We start from the raw sequence: 21,562 nt of genomic DNA, 5'->3' as shown, positions 1-21,562 counted from the left end.
CTTGGGGCTGGTGCACTGGGACGACCCAGAGGGATGGAATGGGGAGGGAGGAGGGAGGAGGGTTCAGGATGGGGAACACATGTATACCTGTGGCGGATTCATTTTGATATTTGGCAAAACTAATACGGTTATGTAAAGTTTAAAAATAAAATAAAATTTAAAAAAAAAGGCAAAAAAAAAAAAAAAAAGAATCCGCCTGCATTGCAGGAGACCCCGCCTCAATTCTTGGGTTGGGAAGTTCCCCTGGAAAAGGAATAGGCTCCACACCAGTATTCTTTGGCTTCCCTGTTGGCTCAGATGGTAAAGAATCCTCCTGCAATGCGGGAGACTTGGGTTCGATCCCTGGGTTGGGAAGATCACCTGGAAGAGGGCATGCCAATCCACTCCAGTATTCTTGCCTGGAGAATCCCCATGGACAGAGGAGCCTGGTGGGCTACAGTCCATGGGGTCACAAAGAGTTGGACACGACTGAGTGACTAAGCACAGCACACAGCACATAGCTAACAGGAAAGAAAGTGAAAGTGAAAGTCGCTCAATCGTGTCCGACTCTTTGCGACCTCATGGACTATACAGTCCATGGAATTCTCCATGCCAGAATACTGGAGTGGGTAGCCATTCCCTTCTCCAGGAACAGAAGAAACATATCAAAATATGTTTTTGATATCAAAAAATAGCAAACAGGAGAAACATATCAAAAGAAGAAATAAATCCATCAGTAAGTACACAATCAGGTCTGCGTGCCCATGAGTGTGTGTATGTGTGTACTCCAAGGTTTACACAACAAGAGTTTTTACTCCCAGATGAAATATAAATAACTTGTGTGAGAAATAAATCCTGATCAAAAGCCCCTGGACTTTGATTGTTCCTATAATTGCCATCATAAGACTTTTCTTCACCCATTAGCCCTAAGGATAAGATATTCCAATAGCTAATTTTCCACTCCAACAATTATAAAGTTGAAATTGATTAAATATGTTCCCATTCCTAGAAGAAAACATAGGGTGAAATTCCTTAACACTGGTCTTGGCAATTATCTTTCGGATCTCAGACCAAAGACATAGACAGCAAAAGCAAAATAAACAAGCAGGGCTACACAAACCCTCTCCACAGCCAAGGAACCATCATAAAATAAAAGGGAAACCTACAACACAATGGGCGAAATATTTTCAAATTGTGTTATATATATGTCTAACTTATTTTACTAAGCATTATATTTTCTAGTTCCATCCATGTTGATGCAAATGGCAATACTTTTATGGCTGATTAATATTTCAGACAGAGAAAGATAAAATCTAAAAAATAATCTAGATGAATCTTTGTGGAAAACAGAAACAGACTCATAGACATAGAAACAAATTACAGTTACCAAACAGGAGAATGGGGTATGGAGGACAAATTAGGACTATAAAATAGGTAAGCAACAAGGATTTACTGTATAGCACAGAGAATTATACCAAAGATCTTATAATAACTTATAAAGGAATATATTCTGCAAAAAAAAAAGAATCACTCTGCTGTACACTTGAAACTAACACAATATTATTTATTAAAATAATTTTAATTATTCCTCAATTAAAAAATGAACTTAAAAAAGAAAGATAAAAATTTCTTTATAATATACTCACAAATTGAAAATATAATATGACAAACAGATATGAATAAAGAAAAAGCAACAAAGATGTAGTGGAGATAATTTGACAGTAAATTAGTCCCATTTCTCTGGATAGTTGTAAGGACATATGAAATCACAAGGAGATTTCATAAACCAGAATACATAATGATTTGATTGAAAGAAGAGGTAAAAATTAACAAGGAAGAAAGATAAGAAAAATTTAATCACATATCTATAATATAAAGAATGCAGTTTGGATTCAACAGAAAAATTACAATGAAAAATATAACTTGACTGATACATTTTTAAAATTACATCCAAGCAATAAATAAATGTTTTCATACTGCCAGAATAAAAGGGAAAGAAAGACAGATGGGAAAATTTAGTAGCAAAGATAATAAATGACTACAGTATTTTTCTTTTATTAAAAAGAACTAAATATCGATGAGTAAATAAAGCATTAAGTAGTTTAAATCTAGCATGTTTCAGAAAAAATATGGATCTGTCTTTAGCATATAGTTCAAACATTTGATTTTTACATAAAGTATCTCAAACCTGTTATTTTCTAAGATGAGTTAAGCTTTTGTAAAAGGTAGCCATAATATCCTCAAATTAACAATAATTTTAACAGCAGTTAAAGTGAGAAATATGAGAAAGGATGCATATTTCCACTTTTCTAAGGATTTAAATTAAAGGATGGTCAAATGCTTGTCGGCATGTATTTTACATATTGCTTCTGCTCCCAAGAAGAGAGACTTGATTCTTTCTTATATTCAGAGCCTATAGAATTTTTTCTTTGATTAGAAAAAGTCTGGGAATTAGAGGATATTCACAGAACTCTATGAATATAAACAGAAGAAAGAAAAATCTACAAAAGATCCCATGGTATCTCATTGTGTAGAGATAATGGAAGGAGCTATGCTCAGCGATACCCTGGGGACCTCCTGCTGGCATCGTCTCTCAGGACCTCATCTTTTATGATCCTCTCAGAGAAAGACTCAATTCAGTGTTGGTGCTTAAAAAAGTAGTGTAAAATTCACCCAAGAACACAGTCAGAGATTGAAATAGAATCCACAGAAAAGTCCGTTTCATATCCAGCTGTTAGGAAAGAGGACTGAGAATCACTGTCATCCAAAACCAAACTCTGGACGTGCAGCTTGGATCCCTGGATCTCACTCTGCTGGACTCACTGGCAGGTCTGCTTACCTACAGTTCCCCATCTCTAGAACAAACTCATCCTTGGTCTCCAGGTAAGGAGGAAGATGCTGAAGGCATCAAGTCTCTGCAGAACCAGAGTTTGTCCTGGGAGAAGGGCTGTGTCTTTATTTTTACAATCCACAGTCTATTTAGGAGAACAGATTTTTCTTTCTCTCTCTTATCATGAATTCTCACTCTTAGAAATCTTGCTACTGGGTACTTACCGAGGTGGTCAGTTTGTGTGCTAAAAGGCACAAGAAATCAAAAGATCCATTGTCTCTCAAACTCGCTACCCCTTTTCAACTGTAAGAATCTTCCTGTGTTCTTACCTTTCATCCCTGCTACATAGGTGTTCTCTTCCTGTTTCACTTTTTCCACACTCTCTGGGTGGTTCCCACTGAACTCACAGGAAAATACCTAGGACACAAGACAGAGCTGCTTGTAACGTACTCGACATTATCTGGGAGGTGGGAAGAGTCCAAGCACAGGAGTACTAGTGCGAGGTGTGTGGATGCTTCCTGCTCCAGTACCTAGTATTCAGGCTGCTGCCACATTGCACATCTGCTTTCATGGGAAGAATGAAAAAGAGAACAGGATGTATATTGAGGGTCTGTTCCTATTTCTACTGGAAGAGGAACAACTGCCACTGACGCCTCTCTCTTACACCAGTGTTCCAGGTGGTCACACCTAGTGTTACTCCCTCTTCGTGGTCACAGGATCTCCCCAGCCCAAAGATACCATGAAGCTGGACCTGCATCACCTGTGTCTTCCAAATTTCATGCTATGCTTTTAAAAGCATTATTAGCTTAGGAGTGTTTGAGTGCAGGTTTGTGACAGTGCCTGTGAGTATGAGAGGAATCTATTCGTTTCTGCATGTATTCAGTCATTCATATACTAATTCAGTCAGTGAATTTCCTAAAAATTTACTATATACTGGGTGATGCAGTCAATATGGATTCAGATAGGACTTTTACACTGAAGAAACATAAAACCTAGCCTGGGAGACAGGCTTGTAAACAAATAATTATGTATAAATTAATGAGAACTTTAAAAAAGCATGTCATTATATACATATATCAAAACTCATCAAATTGTACACATGAAAATATGCATAGTTCATTACAAGTAAATTTACAATGATGAAGCAGTGAAAAAAAATGGGCTTATCAGAAATCATTGGGAAATGAAATCAGTAGCAGATTATTTTGGCTACTGAGGTGGCAGTTTATCAATGATTCTTTTGTGTATTCCCTTTACATTGTATCAATGGAAAAGATATTTCTCATTTTGTTTTATCAGTTCCTCAAATTATTTCCTGACTCTGCCTTCCTGGTCCCTCAAGGCCAATATATTATACAGTTGGTTCAGGCTGGATCCATTGCATTTCCATCTGGACAGATATTTATGAATGGAAACCTCACTGTAACCATGTGGTCTTTGAGTCCTGCTTAGCAGTTCATGAGCAGGTGGTCCAGTCACAACTGATCAGGCCACGTTTGTCCTATATTGCCAGTTAGATGTGTGGTTTTATTTTTGAAAACAAACCCTTGTATATTGGCAGTCTTCGACTCCATCTCCCCCCGCCCCGCCCCCCACCCCATCCCAAGATGTCCCTGCCAGGTAGCTGACTTTCTGCTCTGACATCTCCTTCATTGTAAAGGCAGTTCTAGGACTAGTACTTCAGTCTTTCCCTGGAATATCAGACTCCAGCCCTGATTCCTAGCCATTTGCCCATGACCCTACTACCTTCCCTAAGTCTTTCTAAACTCTTTCCCCAGGAGCTTGGATTCAGCAGGTTATTCCTTGCTTATTCCTGAGATAAAGCTATAGACTTTGAGTAGTGTTTCCTGCCTGGCAGCAGAGCATTGAACCAGTGCCTGAGGCACGTCTCCGACTGATTGGACTTCTGATACATCTGCAGCATGAAGGAGCTCAAACGTGGTTATGCCAGATAAGACACTGCAACTCTGCAGGCAGCTGTTGTGGCTGCATTGGGTCACCACAAAAGGCCCTCCCTCTTTCCCAAGTGCATGGTGCTGCCTAAGTCTGGGCTGGTCTCCACTATCCTGCCTCTGTCATACAGAAGTCTGATCATGCCTTACTCTTGAGTACTTCCATTGAACCTTGATTCTCTGATCCAGTGAAGAATTTAGAACATAATCAGGACTGTGGATTATAAAATCATATAAAATGGTCTCATAAAATTTACTTTCTACTTGGAAGGATGATAAGGCATCTCTTGGAATCACAAAGGAAAAATTAATTATTTGTTCTGCTTCTTGATGAAATAAAAGTGAAAGTCTGACTAAAAAGTAAACTACAAAAAATAAAAACCTGAGTTCTCTATTAAATGCAGAAAACTTTATAATTTTTCAAATCCACATAATATGTTAGTGTTCTTTTTAGACAGCTTCAGTAGAAATATGGTGGTGGAAATTTTTAGAAATTCATGTCAAAAATTTTTAGAAATTCATGTCAAATATTTATAAGAATTTTTTTTAAATCAGATACACTTTTTATTCCAGTGAGATCTTTACTTGCAGGATCTGATGCTCAAATGTAGTCAGATTTTTATAGCTTTATTGATGTTACTGTGTAGACAGGAATAAACATCCATGGGCACAAAAAACCAAACCTATCTGACTGAATTCATCTTGCTGGGCCTTTCTTCAGATCAGCAGACCCAGATCATGCTATTTGTGATATTTCTCATCATCTACCTGCTGACTGTATTTGGGAATCTGCTCATCATACTGTTAATTCATACTGACTCTCGACTGCATACACCAATGTATTTCTTCCTTAAAAACCTGTCGTTTAGTGATCTCCTTTTCTCTACAACAATTGTCCCTCAGATGCTATTCCATTTGCTGGTAACAAGAAAGACCATTTCCAAGTCAGGGTGCTCAATTCAGATGATTTTTTTTCTAGTAGCAGGGTGTACAGAAAGCTCCCTGCTAGCAGTGATGTCCTATGACCGCTATGTGGCTGTCTGCAAGCCCCTTCACTACTCCACCCTCATGACCCAGAGGATTTGTGTTCAGCTGTCCATAGGATCTTGGACTAGTGGAGCACTTGTGTCTCTAGTAGATACAACATTTACTTTATATCTTTCATACCATGGCCAGAACATAATTAATCATTATTTTTGTGAACCTCCTGCGCTCTTGAAGTTGGCTTCAGAAGAAACCTACAAAGCTGAGATGGCCATCTTTGCCATGGGTGTGATAATTCTCCTCGGTCCTCTCTCCCTTATCCTTTTCTCTTACTGGAATATTATCTCCACTGTGATTCAGATACGGGCAGGGGAGAGGAGACTCAAGGTCTTTTCTACGTGTGGTTCTCATCTCATTGTTATTGTCTTCTTCTATGGATCAACAATATTTACCTATATGCGTCCAAATTCCAAGGGGATAAGGTGATCTCAGTGTTCTATTCAGTCATAACATCTATGATGAACCCATTCATTTATAGCCTAAGGAACAAAGATGTTAGGCAGGCATTTAAAAAACTATTTGGAAGATAGAGTCCCTTAGAGCCAATGATATCTGTACTGACATACCATCATGGGGATGAAGACATTTTAAAGTGATTCAACATCTGTAATAGCTTTCTCTCTGAAGTGTCTCTAGGCTGATACATCAGTAAGGCACATACAGGTGCCCTTGTAGGTCTAGAATATTTCAAGTTTGTCTACTGCCTCTTGATCTAGATTATTCTTTGTGTTTATAGATTACTTGCCTCATAATAGATTATTATGAGGCAAGTAAAATAGAGCTTTGCTCTTATATTGCATAGTATAATATTATATTATATTGATTATATTTATATATTACATTATATGAATACTTAAAAATATTGAATAGGATCTTCATTTACACTGCACTATTCATTCACTAATCCATATTCACCCAGTGATATTACCTTTTGATTCTAAACTTCACAGATAATTGTTAGTCTCATCCCACGGTAACATCAAATACAGTCTTCAACAGATCTTGGAGTCCTACGCTAGACTCTAAAAGTTCTAGTGAGAAGATATCAATGACTTTTTTAACCCTGAAACTCTGATACTGGACCCTTGGCTTTTTGTTTGTTTCATTTCCTGCAGTCTCAAAATACTCCTGTAGCCAATTCAGCTGCACATGGTGGCGCTGTTGACTCGCACAGTAATGTGCAGGACCTCAGATTCTGGTAAGTATGATACATCTTCTGTATATCATGCACTGTTTCTCTCCAAGGATCGTTGCTGGCTAAGGGAACTAAATGGAGAGGAACACTGCCTACATCAGAACTCTCAAGTCCTTTACCTCTGACACCAATATACCACTGTTGCTCCCCCTCGGACATGCTCTCCCCTCTTCTGCAGGTTTGACTTGCCAACACCCATCAGTCCTCTTTTTTGTAAAGTGGAAGAGAATTACTGACATATGAGAAGCAATCCTAGAAGGTGAAGATTGCTCTGTAGGATGAAAGGATGCCTTTGGTCTTTTCTAACTCTGCTATAACCCTCTGTAAGAGCAGAAGCAGCATCACTGACAGACCTGTAGCTTCTGATCAACGTCCAGCCTGGAACACTGCCCCTCCCTTAGAAGAAAATCCATCATCCTCTTCTCCCCTGCCCTGAACTAAAGATCTAACTCTAAAAATCAGGAGTTTGAGCAAACTCCCGGAGATGGTAAAGGACAAGGAAGACTGGTGTGCTGTAGTCCATGGAGTTATAAAAAGTCAGATATGAGTGAGCGACTGAACGACAACAGCAAAGATCTAACTGCAAGTATTAAGTGAAATTTCTTAATGCTTCACTGGTAAGTGTGAACACTCCCGATTCACATCCATAGCCTGTTTCAAGGCTTGTGAGTGATGAAAACATAGTTGGGGACCATCTCAATCTTGCCCATTTGCTCTCATGGTTGTCCATTTCTCTTGGCAGAGGTCCCATGACGCAAACTCATTACATTACTTTTTCCTCCATTTCCAGACTTACATGTACCTCCTGACTCACCCCTACCTACCTGCTATGGAGCCATATGTAGAGATTCTTGTCATATGAAGATGAGTGCTGCTAACCATAACCAGATCATCCTTTCACAAAGTGGGAAGATTATGAAAGCACTTATCTTTTACTGAGCAATTTCCACTTGGAATTCTGCTCTCACTTCATGACCTTCTCTTTAGGCATCTGCAAGGTGACTGTGGGTGAAGGATGGTATGAGCCAGGAATAATGAGAAGCCCTCGTGAAAGTCAAATTTGCCACATTGACTTCTGCCAATTCCAGCTTCCGTGTCCATGGCCTTTTATGAGCACCCAGTGCTGTTCAGTATATGTGACAAGGTCCTTGCTGAACTGAGTGCATCGTGTAGAATGATCCTACATGGGAGAATAAATCTGTGCAATACTAGATTCACCATGTACATAGATGTATATTGTTTTCAGATTATGTGAACCAGTATGCACCTATACAAGGAAACAAAATCCTGCTCCAAAGGTTCTTTGAGAAACTAAGTTATAAACAGCAGCAACTACTTACACATGCTGCTGCCTCATGACCATTCAAAAGCTCAGTCCATTACTTGCTCTTTTCTTTCCATTTAGTAAAAGGGAAGTTGTAGCACATAATTGGAATGATTGTTGCACAAGTGGCCATGGGTCACTTTGAGTTATAGAAAACTCAAACAGGATAAGAAAATACAGATACTTAAACACAAGGAAACACCCACCTCTGACTGGATGCCAGACTATTGATGACTGTGCAGCAGAAGATAGATGAATTACAGCATGTGAGAAACTAAAAGCCCCTGAAGTCGCCACAGTCTGGGAACTATTCATGTTCTCTAGAGCAAATAGTTTTTCAAGTTTAAAGAAATAAATTTCCTTTCATTATGCTACAGGTTGTATGATTGTTATTTTTGTATTAAATCAACCCATATAATATTGCTTTCAATAGCACAGTTTGAGCTTATTTACACAATGAATATCTAATTGATTTATTAACTAAATATTTATTGAGAACTCTTCTAGGTGCTGAATATATAGGAATGGACAGTTTAAAATTCCTATCCCCACTGAGTTTACATTTTAGAAGAGGGCAATAAAAATGAATTAACAATAAAACACATAATATGTCTGATGGTGATAAGTGCTTTGAGAAAATAAAAGCAAGGAAAGGTAGGCTGCAGTTTTAAGCAGGTGGTCAAGAAAGACCTTTCTGAGAAGGTCATCTTATATCTTATATCTTAAAGGACATCTTATATCTTGTAGAAATCAGCATTTGTGCTGTGACCAGAAGGTTGAGAAGAAAGAACCAACCAAGAAGAGATTTAGAGAGGAGGGTTTGGGCAGAGAAAATATAGTGTCTTGGATTGCAATAAGTTTTTTTGAAATAAGGACAGAAACAGATCAGAATGTTTGGAGGTTGATGAGTGACAGGGGGAGTGCAATGAATGAGGTCATAGACATAGGCAGAGGACAGATTGGTAGGGTCTTGGTATTAGCTTCCTAGGGCTGCCATAACAGATTTCCACAAACTCTGTGACTTAGATCAGAGTTCTATGAATAGAAATTCATAGTTCTGGAAGCCAGAAGTCTGAAGTCAAAGATATATGCAGATTATGCTCTCTCAGAAAGCTCTAGTGGAGGAGACTTCCTTGGCTTGTGGAACCATAACTCCAATCTGTGCCTTTGTCTTCAAAATGCCTTGTTCCTTCATTCTGTTTGTCTTCCGCATTTTTAAAAAAGGCATCCTTCACTGGGTTTAGGGACCATTAGCTCAGGAGGATCTCATCTTGAGATTTCCCATAATTACTTCTGCAAAGAACTTTGTTCCAAAAAAGTCACATTCTGATATTCCAAGTAGACATCTTTTAGGGTGACACAATTCAATTCATTACAACCTTGGAAGTCCTGAAAAAAGTGGTTTATTTTATGTTCAGTAGAAAGCCATTCCAATATGCTTTTTAAAGGTCCCTTTGAGCTTTATTTTCATGGCTGCAGTCACCATCTGTAGTGATTTTGGAGCCCAGAAAAATAAAGTCTGACACTGTTTCCACTGTTTCCCCATCTATTTCCCATGAAGTGATGGGACCAGATGCCATGATCTTCGTTTTCTGAATGTTGAGCTTTAAGCCAACTTTTTCACTCTCCTCTTTCACTTTCATCAAGAGGCCTTTGAGTTCCTCTTCACTTTCTGCCATAAGGGTGGTGTCATCTGCATATCTGAGGTTACCGATATTTCTCCCAGCAATCTTGATTCCAGCTTGTGTTTCTTCCAGTCCAGTGTTTCTCATAATGTATTCTGCATATAAGTTAAATAAACAGGGTGACAATATACAGCCTTGATGTACTCCTTTTCCTATTTGGAACCAGTCTGTTGTTCCATGTCCAGTTCTAACTGTTGCTTCCTGACCTGCATACGAATTTCTCAAGAGGCAGGTCAGGTGGTCTGGTATGCCCATCTCTTTCAGAATTTTCCACAGTTTATTGTAATCCACACAGTCAAAGGCTTTAGCATAGTCAATAAAGCAGAAATAGATGTTTTTCTGGAACTCTCTTGCTTTTTCGATGATCCAGCGGATGTTGGCAATTTGATCTCTGGCTCCTCTTCCTTTTCTAAAACCAGCTTGAACATCAGGAAATTCACGGTTCACATATTGCTGAAGCCTGGCTTGGAGAATTTTGAGCATTACTTTACTAGTGTGTGAGATGAGTGCAATTGTGCGGTAGTTTGAGCATTCTTTGGCATTGCCTTTCTTTGGGATTGGAATGAAAACTGACCTTTTCCAGTCCTGTGGCCACTGCTGAGTTTTCCAAATTTGCTGGCATATTGAGTGCAGCACTTTCACAGCATCATCTTTCAGGATTTGGAATAGCTCAACTGGAATTCTATCACCTCCACTAGCTTTGTTCGTAATGATGCTTTCTAAGGCCCACTTGACTTCACATTCCAGGATGTCTGGAGAAGGCTAAGCACCGAAGAATTGATGCTTTTGAACTGTGGTGTTGGAGAAGACTCTTGAGAGTCCCTTGGACTGCAAGGAGATCCAACCAGTCCATTCTGAAGGAGATCAGCCCTGGGATTTCTTTGGAAGGAATGATGCTAAAGCTGAAACTCCAGTACTTTGGCCACCTCATGTGAAGAGTTGACTCATTGGAAAAGACTCTGATGCTGGGAGGGATTGGGGGCAAGAGGAGAAGGGGATGACAGAGGATGAGATGGCTGGATGGCATCACTGACTCGATGGATGTAAGTCTGAGTGAACTCCGGGAGTTGGTGATGGACAGGGAGGCCTGGCGTGCTGCGATTCATGGGGTCGCAAAGAGTTCGATACGACTGAGTGACTGATCTGATCTGATCTGATCTTGAGCATCATTTGGAGACTGGATTGTAAGTGGACAAGGATAGAAACAAGAAAAGCAATCAGTAAGACTGAGCTTTGCTATGGTAACCCGGGAGAGAGATGATGGTCTTCTCTAGACTTGTAGCAATGGAGAGGTAGAAGAGATGGTAAGACTTAGGAGTAGATAGGAAATAGAGATAAAAAAAAAGAAGAACGAAATATCTCTGCTAAGGCTTTTAGCAATTCTGTATATGATGAAGAGGACTCAAAACAGAGGGAGTTTGGATGGAAAATTGAGAATTCTCCTTTGGACTTGTTTATATAGTCCTGTATTATATGTTTAGTTCTCAAACAGTCTTCTGTATTTGAATAGTTATAATAAAGCTTTCGTTTAAACAGTCATGACATCTTAAATTGCATCTTGTACCTCTAGTTTTTTTTTCCCCCATCAGCTGAAAATAATTAAAGCATTCTTAGTATAGCTGCAGACAGGAATTCTGAAATCTCCTGGCACTTTTTATTTGGGAGGTATCATCAAGATAATGCAGCATACAAATATGTCAGCTGTATTTTATATGAGTGATACCATTATTATTGAAAGCTATTTAAAAAATTCTTACAGAACTTGGAGACCTCAGAGTTCCTCGGACTGACCTGAAAAACAGTAGTGAAGAAATTCACATCAGGTAAGATTCAGGTATTTCTGTTTGTGATTACCATAAAAAATGCCCCAGGGTATCTGTCATTGTAGAAAGTTAAAAAAAAAATAAAAATAGTAAAAGTGCAGCTTGCTCCAGGGAATGCCCTGTTTATAATAGCTCTTAGGATGTTAGGTTTAAAGACTTCCTTCAAGGAAAGTCCTCCAGAGAAGTTTGGAATTTTAACAAAAAGTCACACCTTGGCTTGATATAGAGTCAGACATATAGCCCAGGTAGTGTCCAAACCTTCAGAATATCTTGTAAACTGCAGTGGAGGTTGACTGTTGGGACATGGATTAGCAGACTGCAGAAACCGCAGCTTTCTTCACTCATCAACTTCTCTCTTCATCACCACTGTCTTGTGTTTCCCTCATGCACCATCATCTAGGTGAGAGTGGGTGGGGTAACTACGGAGCATTGATTCTCTTAGGGAGTCTGAAATCTCAAGTCTGTTCTTCGGAATTGGGCTTTGCCTTTCACTCTCCTGTTCCTCTCTCTTTTCAACCTGGTTTCTAGAAAGAATACTTGCTTGTCTTTTGCTGCTTCTCCTGAATAAAGGCCTCATGAATCCTTTTCCGCAACTCCAAGGAGGAGGATGAAGCTATTAACCAGGGATACTAGAGTGACTGCAAGGCTGTGGATATCCACTGCTGCCTCTCTTTTTGCATCAAAAGTTAATCTACCAAATTCTTCTCTGCCTGTTGCTATCTCAGTGCTCTCCTTTCAGAGACTGCTTCCTCCTTCCTTTTAACCACTTAGGTTTGAACACTGGGAGGAAGGAAGACCAGGATGGAACCTGAATTTCCTGTCCTGGCAGGATCTTGTTGTGTTTGGAGGTCCCTGAATGGCCACACAAGGCTATGTGAGTCTGCTCATTTGTGTGTGCTGACATACACAGATCTTGGTATCTTGTCCTTTATCACACTGAACTTGTCCTTCATTTGGATGTGGCTGACAGTTTATTCACTCTCTTTAATCTGGTAATCTAGGATTTAACCCAAGATTTTAATCTTTAACCAAGGATTTTCTAAGTCAAGATCTTCCACCCCAGGTCAGAGTTCGATGTTCCAACAGCTAACATAGCCCTCTCTTTTCACTTTTATTTCTCTTGAGAGAGTGAATGTATTGGTTTGCTGTGTAGGCATGAGTCTGTTTATTGATTCATTTAACTCATTTTTAAACCTGTACTATGTGTCAGGTGATGTTAGTATACAGATAAGTGAGATAGATTTTACTATCTTGGAAAAACAACTTAGCCCAAGAAGATGGATGTTTAATCAAATACTTAATGTACAGTGTAATCTTTTCATGAAAACAAGGATGTATAAATCTTCTTCTGGACGTTGTGAAGAGAACAGTCAGTTCTACCTTGTATTCTGATTACAGACCTTTAAGAAAGTGATTACTTTAAAGCCGACTCTAGGTAACTAAATGGGTGGTTAAAATAGAGGAACCAGAACATTTATGTGAAGGAATGCAAAGTTTTAGAGAACTATAGATGATTGTTTTGACTGTAGTCTAAGATAATAGGTTAAAAAGAGAAAATTTATGATGTATATGTTGGCAGATGACAGATCACCCAAAGAATTTGAAAAGAAAAGAATGCTATGAAATTGAGAAGAGAATTCACAATTCTACAGTAGTATCATTTGCATTTTTTTCTGATTTGTTTTCTCTCGTGACTTGAGACAACCAGAAATTATAAGTAAAAATTCAGGATGGGGTTCAGAGGACATAATTAAGATGTAGAAATATAAGAGAAGAAAAGCAGAAAGCGATCCTACAATAGCAAAAGTGAGAGATTTTTAAGAGATATTTATAGTTAAATTATGCCAAATTCCTTAGACATTGAAGATGATATGGGATGAGAAAAAGGTCATTGAATGGACAAAAGAGTATCTTTGATTTCAATACAATCATAAAATTAAAAAAAAGAGACTGAAAGGATTTGAAGAGTCAATGATATGATAAAAATGTAGAAGTAATGGGTAATGAGTAACTGATGAATTTACGAATGAAGTCAGATAACAACAGGGACTAGTATGATAAAGGAAGGTTGTGCTGATTCTCTTTTTTTTTTCCCTAGAGGAAAAAGTTAAGGTAGTTAAAATTTAAAAGTTACTCAACTATCTTAAGGCTCAGTTTCACTATTTATGAAAAATGATTGGATAATATTACCAAAGAGTAAGATCATTCTAAAGAATGAATGGGATAATGACTATCAAGAGTTTAATGCAGGACTTCTCAATGAAAAGCAGCTTTAAGAAACAATATTTATAATGGTCCAGAATATAAAGTCAGAGGATAAGAAGAGGCAAGAAATGAGAGTGAAGAGGTAAGCAGGCACCAGATAACAAAGGATTGAGTGAAAGATTACTTATTTTCTGTATATAAAACAATTTGTTTTTATTAAAGATATAAAATCACATAAAAATGGAAAGAAAAAATTTTTATAATCCCATCACCCAGAAAGACACACACATGAACACCTTGGCCAGGCAAGTTTTTAAATGAGAATATTTTTAAATATAACATATTTTTATAATTCACATTTCATCTTAAATGTTTTGCAAAATTTTGATATTAAATAATTTTACAGTTTTGGGGGCTGCATAGTATTCCATCATTTGGATGTTCTATATTTGATTTTTTGAGAATATCTCTTCCTTTAAAGAGTTGTAGTTATAATATTGTAATAAAATCCTCACAGATTTATTTTATCCATATTGTATTTTGACAAAATATTATTATATTTATTCATGACAAACTAGTAAGTCTGAATTTACTATATCAAAGTATACTGCTCATTTTAATGCATTTTCTATATGTTGACAAATTACCCATCAGGCAGGTTTTAATATTTTTGTTTCCCAAAAAACAAGAACTTCATTATCATTGAATACTACAAATTTTAAAAATTCATGCCAATGTGATGGTCAAAAAGAACATCTAATTTTAATTTGCCTTTTCTTGTATTGAGATTGAAATTCACTAATTATGAATTGTCAATTCATGTGTATACCTTTTCCCTACAATATTTATAATTTATTTTCTGATTATCATTAGACTTTTTAATACTAATTATAAAATTAATATAAAGGATATTAATCCTTGATCTCCTACATTTGCTAAAGTTAATTTTTCCATGTTGTTGGTTACTTTCAATTTTTGTTTTGTGAATGCATTAAAAAAATTTCCCCAGCTTTACTGAGGTATAATTGACAAATAAAAATTGCATATATTTAAGGTACACAATGTGAGGTGTTGATGTATGTATACATTGTGAAATGATTACCAAAATCAAGTTAATTAATATATCTGTCTCTTCACAGTTACTTTTGGGCGGGGAGAAAAATGAAAATCTATTCTCAGCAAATAAGTGTATAATACAATTTTATTAACCATAGTCACTGTGCTATATGTCAGATCTTCAGAACTTATTCATCCTGCCTGATTGAAATTTTTTACCCTTTTATCAAGATTTTCCCATTTTTCCCTACTTGCCAGTCCCTGGTAACCACCAGTCTACTCTCTGCTTCTATGAGATCAATTTTTCAGATGCCACATATAAATTAGACCATAAAGTACTTGTCTTTCTGTCTCTGGTTTATTTCAATTAGCATAATGTCCATCAAGTTCATCCAAGTTGTCACAGATGGCAAAATTTCCTTCCTCTTTAAGACTGAATAATATTCCATTGCCTATGTGTGTGGGGGTCTGTATCACAATTTGTTTATCCAATCACCCATGAACAGATTCTTAGGCTCTTTCCATAATCTTGGTTATTGTGAATAATGCTGTAATGAACTTGGGGGTGCAGATGTCTCTCTGAGATACAAATTTCACTTCTTTTGATCATATATCCAGAAGTGGGACCACTGGATCATTTGGTAGTTCTATTTTTAATTTTGAGGGGAAATTCTACAGTTTTTCAAATGGCTTCCCACCAACAGTATAAGTGGCCCCCTTTTCTCTGCATTCCATCAAAATATGTTATCTTTTGTCTTTTTAATAGTAGTTCTAATAGGTGTGAGATTATTTGTCATTGTGGTTTTATTTACATTTTCCTGATGATTAGTGATATTGAGCCTCTTTTCATATCCCTGTTGGCCATTTGTATGCCTTCTTTGGAGAAATATCTATTCAATTCTTTCATTTTAAAATCAGGTTATGTATTTTCTTGCTATTGTGCTGCTTGAATTAATGTGTTGAGATGAAAATTGAAGTAAAATAAGTTGTTTTTTTTTTTTTTTTATAGTTTGCACTTTTGTTGTAATGCTCAGAAAGGTATTCTACTACATGAGATCAATGGATAATTACCTTATTTTTAAATGTTTAAGGTTATTTATATGTGTGTACCCATGTGTAATGAACAGACACATATCCTTCACCCTTCTGGAATGTTTTCTTTGTAATGAATGAAGTGGACACATTTCATTTGTTTGTCAACTCTAGGCATACCTCAGAGATACTATGGGTTCGGTTGCAGACCACTGCAATAAAGTGAGTATTGCAATAAAGTGAGTCATGTGAGTTTTTTGGCTTCCTAGCACATATAATAAAAGTTATATTTACACTAAACACACTAAAGACTATCTGCAATGACATTATGTCTAAAACTAAACACACTAAAGACTATGTGCAATGACATTATGTCTAAAAAAACAATGTACATGCCTTAATTTAAAAATACTTTATTGCTAAAAACCTAACCATTACCTGAGTCTTCAGCAAGTTATAACCTTTTTGCTGGTGGAGGGTTTGAAATATTGTGAGAATTACCAAAACATGATATAGATACACTAAGTGCAAAAATGCTTTCAGGAAAAAATGGTGCAAATTGACTTGCTCAACTCAGAATTGCCACAAATCTTCAATTTATTAAAAAAAAATGCAGTATCTGCAAAGCACAGTAAAGTGAAGTGCAATAAAAAAGGAATGCCTGTGGTCAATTATTCCAGCATGATTTGCTGAATAATATGTGCTTTACTGACTTATCAGAAGCATTTACACAATTCTTGCACAGCCTTTGAAGGTTCTATTTCTATTCTGATCCAGTGATATAACTTTCAGTTTTTACATTATTCTAATATTATTTTCATTGTTACAATTTTTATTGCTTGTACTGTATTATCATTGTAATTCATTCCGGTTTTTCATTTTAAGTAATTTAAATTTTGTTTTTTACTTAGAAAATGCAGGCTACATTGTACAATTCAAACAATACAGACAGGCTTAAAAAGTAAAAGTGTGATCTCAGTCACTTGCCCTGCTCCCTCAAGAATTCTACTTTCTGGGGATAATCACTGTTAACAGAATAATTTCTATCGATCTACAAATCATGTATACAAACTATTCTATAGCACAATAGACTTTGTAAGAATCCTTAAATATGGTTATTTTTATTTTTTATGTTTGAATTTTGAGAAAAAGTTGGGTTCTAATGTTAGACTTATATGACAATAATTTCCCTTTTAGACTTTCAGTAGTTACATTATTCAGTAATAAAGGAGCTTTTAAATAGCTATAAGTATATTTTATTATGTCAAACTCTAATAAGTTAGATGACCAAATTATCAAAACTGATGAATGCATTTGAATCTTATTTTTAGGCATTTGACATTTTATTTAGTATTCTCTTCACTTTCATATATACACTTCAGATGCCACATTTGTTAAATATAAAATTTCATACATACTAGGAAATGTTTCTGTTCTATAACATATTTATTGGTCAAATGCTTTATGCCAGTTCACTATATACAATATTAGTAGGTAAGGAAAATTTTATTATATATTTTATATCTGGTTAGGTATGTTTCCTCTACTCCCTCATTTTTCTTTTCCACACCTCATTTTCTACTATAAAATTATGAATCTAGAAGAAATTAAAAATAAGTTTATTAAATTCCATTACAAAAATCTTCTGTGAATTTGGTTGGAATTTCAGTGAATTTATAGATGAATTTGGATGAAATGAACATCTTTACAAGATTATGTTCCATTTAAGTCGGACACAACTTAGCGACTGACTGAATTGATGCATAAAATTAATCTGCCTATTCACTTATTCAAATATAATGTTTCATGGTTTTCTTCACATAAGTCTTTGAATGTTTTTTAACTGTACACTGTTAGGTTTAGCAACTGTGAAAGAATTCTTTTTTTTACTAAAATTTCTACTTATTTTTCACTTACTCATCTTACTAAGCTTGCTTTGGATCCCTTTGCATTTCTTAAAGGTGTACAATTAGAGATCTGCAAATAATCTTTGTCAGTTTTCTCAATATTTTTCCTTAAATTCTCTCTATTGTCCTTTAGGCAGGACACCTCAAAATGCTTTAAAATATGTTCAAATATGCCTGTTATTTGTGTGCCTATAAATATGAGTTTGAGTTAACGCCGGGAGTTGGTGATGGACAGGGAGGCCTGGTGTGCTGCAGTCCATGGGGTCACAAATAGTCAGACACGACTGAGTGGCTGAACTGAACTAATAACTAGCTCTGCCATAGTGGATGAGCTCTAAAACCCTTAAAATGGAGAAAGTCTGTGGATTTATCTTCAAGGAGTGGAGAGAACTGGGCTAAACCTTAACCTTCTCTACAACCAGTTTTTTAGTAAGAAAGGAACATAATTGCAGGATATAGAAAGGGTGACAAAGGCTTAGATGAACCAGTTTGAAAATTTCTGAGTCTTTGTTTCATCATCTGTATTTGGGGGATAATAATAATGAACTCATGGAATTAAAATTTACAATTAAAAGGATAAAGAAACAATAATGACTGGCCCCAGGAGAGTGCCTGACACAGGATAATTAGTATGATTCTTGCCAAAAGGCTTTGTGCAAAGAGAGAGAAAAGAGTGTTGAGGACAGAATAGGGCATATTTAAAGGACACCACAGAGTACAATGACCAAAGAGGCAGCTATTTTTACTGATGCACCTCAGCGTCCTCCTCACATTGAGAACAAATGACAGATGAATTTGTTTAAGGGCCAGGATTACAAACAACAATGTCTTCCTTTAACTTCCCTTTCCTGGCTTCAGAGCACTTGTTTAGGATTACTTTGTAAATATAAAGACAAAAATCTGCTTTCACAAATGTTGTCAGTTTGCAGCATAAAAATCTAACTGGTTTAAAGAAAGGATGCACTGTGAGCAGCTCTTAAAATCTTCTCAGAACTATGTGTAGTCCAGCCAAGGCTCGATCACATAGCATATTCAAGATGATTGCTGGCTTTCTGGTTCTACTGAAAGGTTCAAGGGCACAGAAAATCAGAAATGGATTTCAACTGTCAGAACTACCAAGCAAAAAGAAAACTCTTCTAACACATGGAAGCAGATAAAAGTTGGAAGTCAATGGCCCAGTTTTGTATATTGATTGATAAAATACTTGTTACTCATACAGTTTTTAACTGATCAATATGTGTGTGCTTTTTTTTCTTGGTGCTGACCTATAAAGAATATTAAATATTCATGGGAGAAGAAAACCAAACATATGTGACTGAATTTGTCTTCCTGGGCCTTTCACAGGATCCACACACACAAGCCCTGCTCTTCTTCCTTTTTCTGATCATCTACCTGCTGACTGTGCTGGGAAATCTGCTTATTGTTGTGCTCATTCACATAGATTCCAGGCTCCACACACCCATGTACTTTTTCCTTAGCAACTTGTCCTTTGCTGATCTCTGTTTTTCTACTACTACAGTTCCCCAGGTGCTAGTCCACTTCCTGGTAAAAAGGAAAACCATTTCCTTTGCTGGATGCTCAACACAGATGGTTGTTTTACTTCTGGTCGGGTGTACTGAGTGTGTGCTGCTGGCAGTGATGTCCTATGACCGGTGTGTAGCTGTCTGCAAGCCCCTGCGCTATACCACCATCATGACACATCGGGTATGTGCCCAGCTGGCCACAGGGTCCTGGGCCAGTGGGGCATTTGTGTCTCTGGTGGACACCACATTCACGTTGTGTCTGCCCTACCGAGGGAACAATATCATTAACCATTTTTTTTGTGAACCTCCTGCCCTCCTGAAGCTGGCTTCTGCAGACACCTACAGGACAGAAATGGCCATCTTTGCAATGGGTGTGGCCATCCTCCTAGCTCCTGTCTCCCTGATCCTGGCCTCCTACTGGAATATCATCTCCACTGTGATCCAGATGCAATCTGGGGAGGGATGGCTCAAGGCTTTCTCTACCTGTGGCTCCCATCTCACTGTGGTTGTCCTCTTCTATGGCTCAGCAATATTTGCCTACATGAGACCGAACTCCAAGATAATGAATGAAAGAGATAAAGTGATCTCTGTTTTCTATTCAGCAGTGACACCCATGCTGAACCCCATCATTTATAGTCTGAGGAACAAGGATGTCAAAGGGGCGCTCAGGAGGGTGACTGCAAAATAGTTTTTTTGAAAGTGGGAATCTCTGATTTTGATGACAATTTTAGGGATGTGGAGAGAAGTGACTTTATTATAAAATTTTCCTATTTTCATTCCATTCCTACACTTCTGTTTTCTTCTCCTATTTTCCCACATCTTCTCAAATAAGTTTAGCATATTGCCTAATCAAAGCAAGGGACCTTGATAGACACAGGAAAATAATATAGAAAGGAAAAGAAGGGAGAATAATATAGGAAGAAAGGGAAAAAGAAAAGAAAGAAAGGAAGGAAATGAAAGGTTGATGAATAAACAGTCACTACTCTTCAAGCCCATACAAGCTAATAAGGAAATCAAAACAGGTAGACAACTGTACGTCAAAAAAACAAAGACGCAAACAAAACTATCACAAATAGAAGAGTGTATTTCTGGCAAATGGATTCATTTTTTTCATACTTGCATGCATTCATCAAATATATTTTGAGTAAATCATATATTTCAGGTATATTTCTGGAAGATCAGGCTATAGATGTTAAAAAAATAAAGTCTTGATGTTGTTATATTTCTAGCATAGCTTAAAATTCTCATTTAAACAGTATCTGAAATTTTAAAGAGAGGATATTTAAGGAACAGCAAACGGCAGAATTTTTCTAAAGTATGTATATGTTAAGAAAATAATGAGCTATAAAGATGAAAGTAAGACAGAGTCTAGACTGAGAAATACTCTTTTTTGTACTGAAGAATTTGCCCAGCATGCTGCTGCTAAGTCACTTCAGTCGTGTCCGAATCTGTGCGACGCCATAGACGGCAGCCCACTAGGCTCCCCCGTCCCTGGGATTCTCCAGGCAAGAACACTGGAGTGGGTTGCCATTTCCTTCTCCGATGCATGAAAGTGAAAAGTGAAAGTGAAGTCGCTCAGTCGTGTCCGACTCCTAGCGACCCCATGGACTGCAGCCCACCAGGCCCCTCCATCCATGGGATTTTCCAGGGAAGAGTACTGGAGTGGGTTGCCAGCATGTAATTCTGTAAATGCTGAATATGGGTAATTTATAAGACAGTAATAGATAATGAGGATGAAGTTAAGAAAATGAGAATTGTGGCACTACTTTATGCCTTGGTAAGGCATTTATACTGTAGACCATAGTTTTACATATTATGACAAAATGATTCCTAGGTCTTTTTTTGAAAATATTGTTCAATACACGGTGGGGTAGGGAAGTTGGTCTTAGGAATCTCCTTTTGTAATGAGTCCCAAGTGATTTTTAAGCGCAGTAAAAATTGTACACTGCATTTTAGGTAATGGAATGGCTTTTGTAGAAGCAAATTGTATCATCATTTGCTTAATAT

At 37.1% G+C, this 21,562-nt stretch overlaps 1 protein-coding gene and 1 pseudogene across 1 annotated transcript; both read left to right on the top strand.

Moving 5' to 3' along the window:
* Positions 1-5,424: 5,424 nt before the first annotated feature.
* Positions 5,425-6,335, top strand: LOC102401435 (annotated as a pseudogene).
* Positions 6,336-19,214: 12,879 nt separating this feature from the next.
* LOC102400470 (olfactory receptor 2D3-like) lies at positions 19,215-20,596 on the top strand. Its single transcript, XM_006044564.3, has one exon. The coding sequence runs from the start codon at positions 19,320-19,322 to the stop codon at positions 20,241-20,243; it is 924 nt and encodes a 307-aa protein (XP_006044626.2). The 5' UTR covers positions 19,215-19,319; the 3' UTR covers positions 20,244-20,596.
* Positions 20,597-21,562: the final 966 nt, after the last annotated feature.

Source organism: Bubalus bubalis, chromosome 16, assembly GCF_019923935.1.
Source record: "Bubalus bubalis isolate 160015118507 breed Murrah chromosome 16, NDDB_SH_1, whole genome shotgun sequence".
Taxonomy (NCBI): Eukaryota; Metazoa; Chordata; class Mammalia; order Artiodactyla; family Bovidae; genus Bubalus; species Bubalus bubalis.
This window is presented reverse-complemented; position numbering and strand designations above follow the sequence as displayed.

Coding starts and splice junctions, on each gene's coding strand:
- LOC102400470 (XM_006044564.3), top strand. CDS start 19,320: ATGGGAGAAGAAAACCAAACATATGTGACTGAATTTGTCTTCCTGGGC.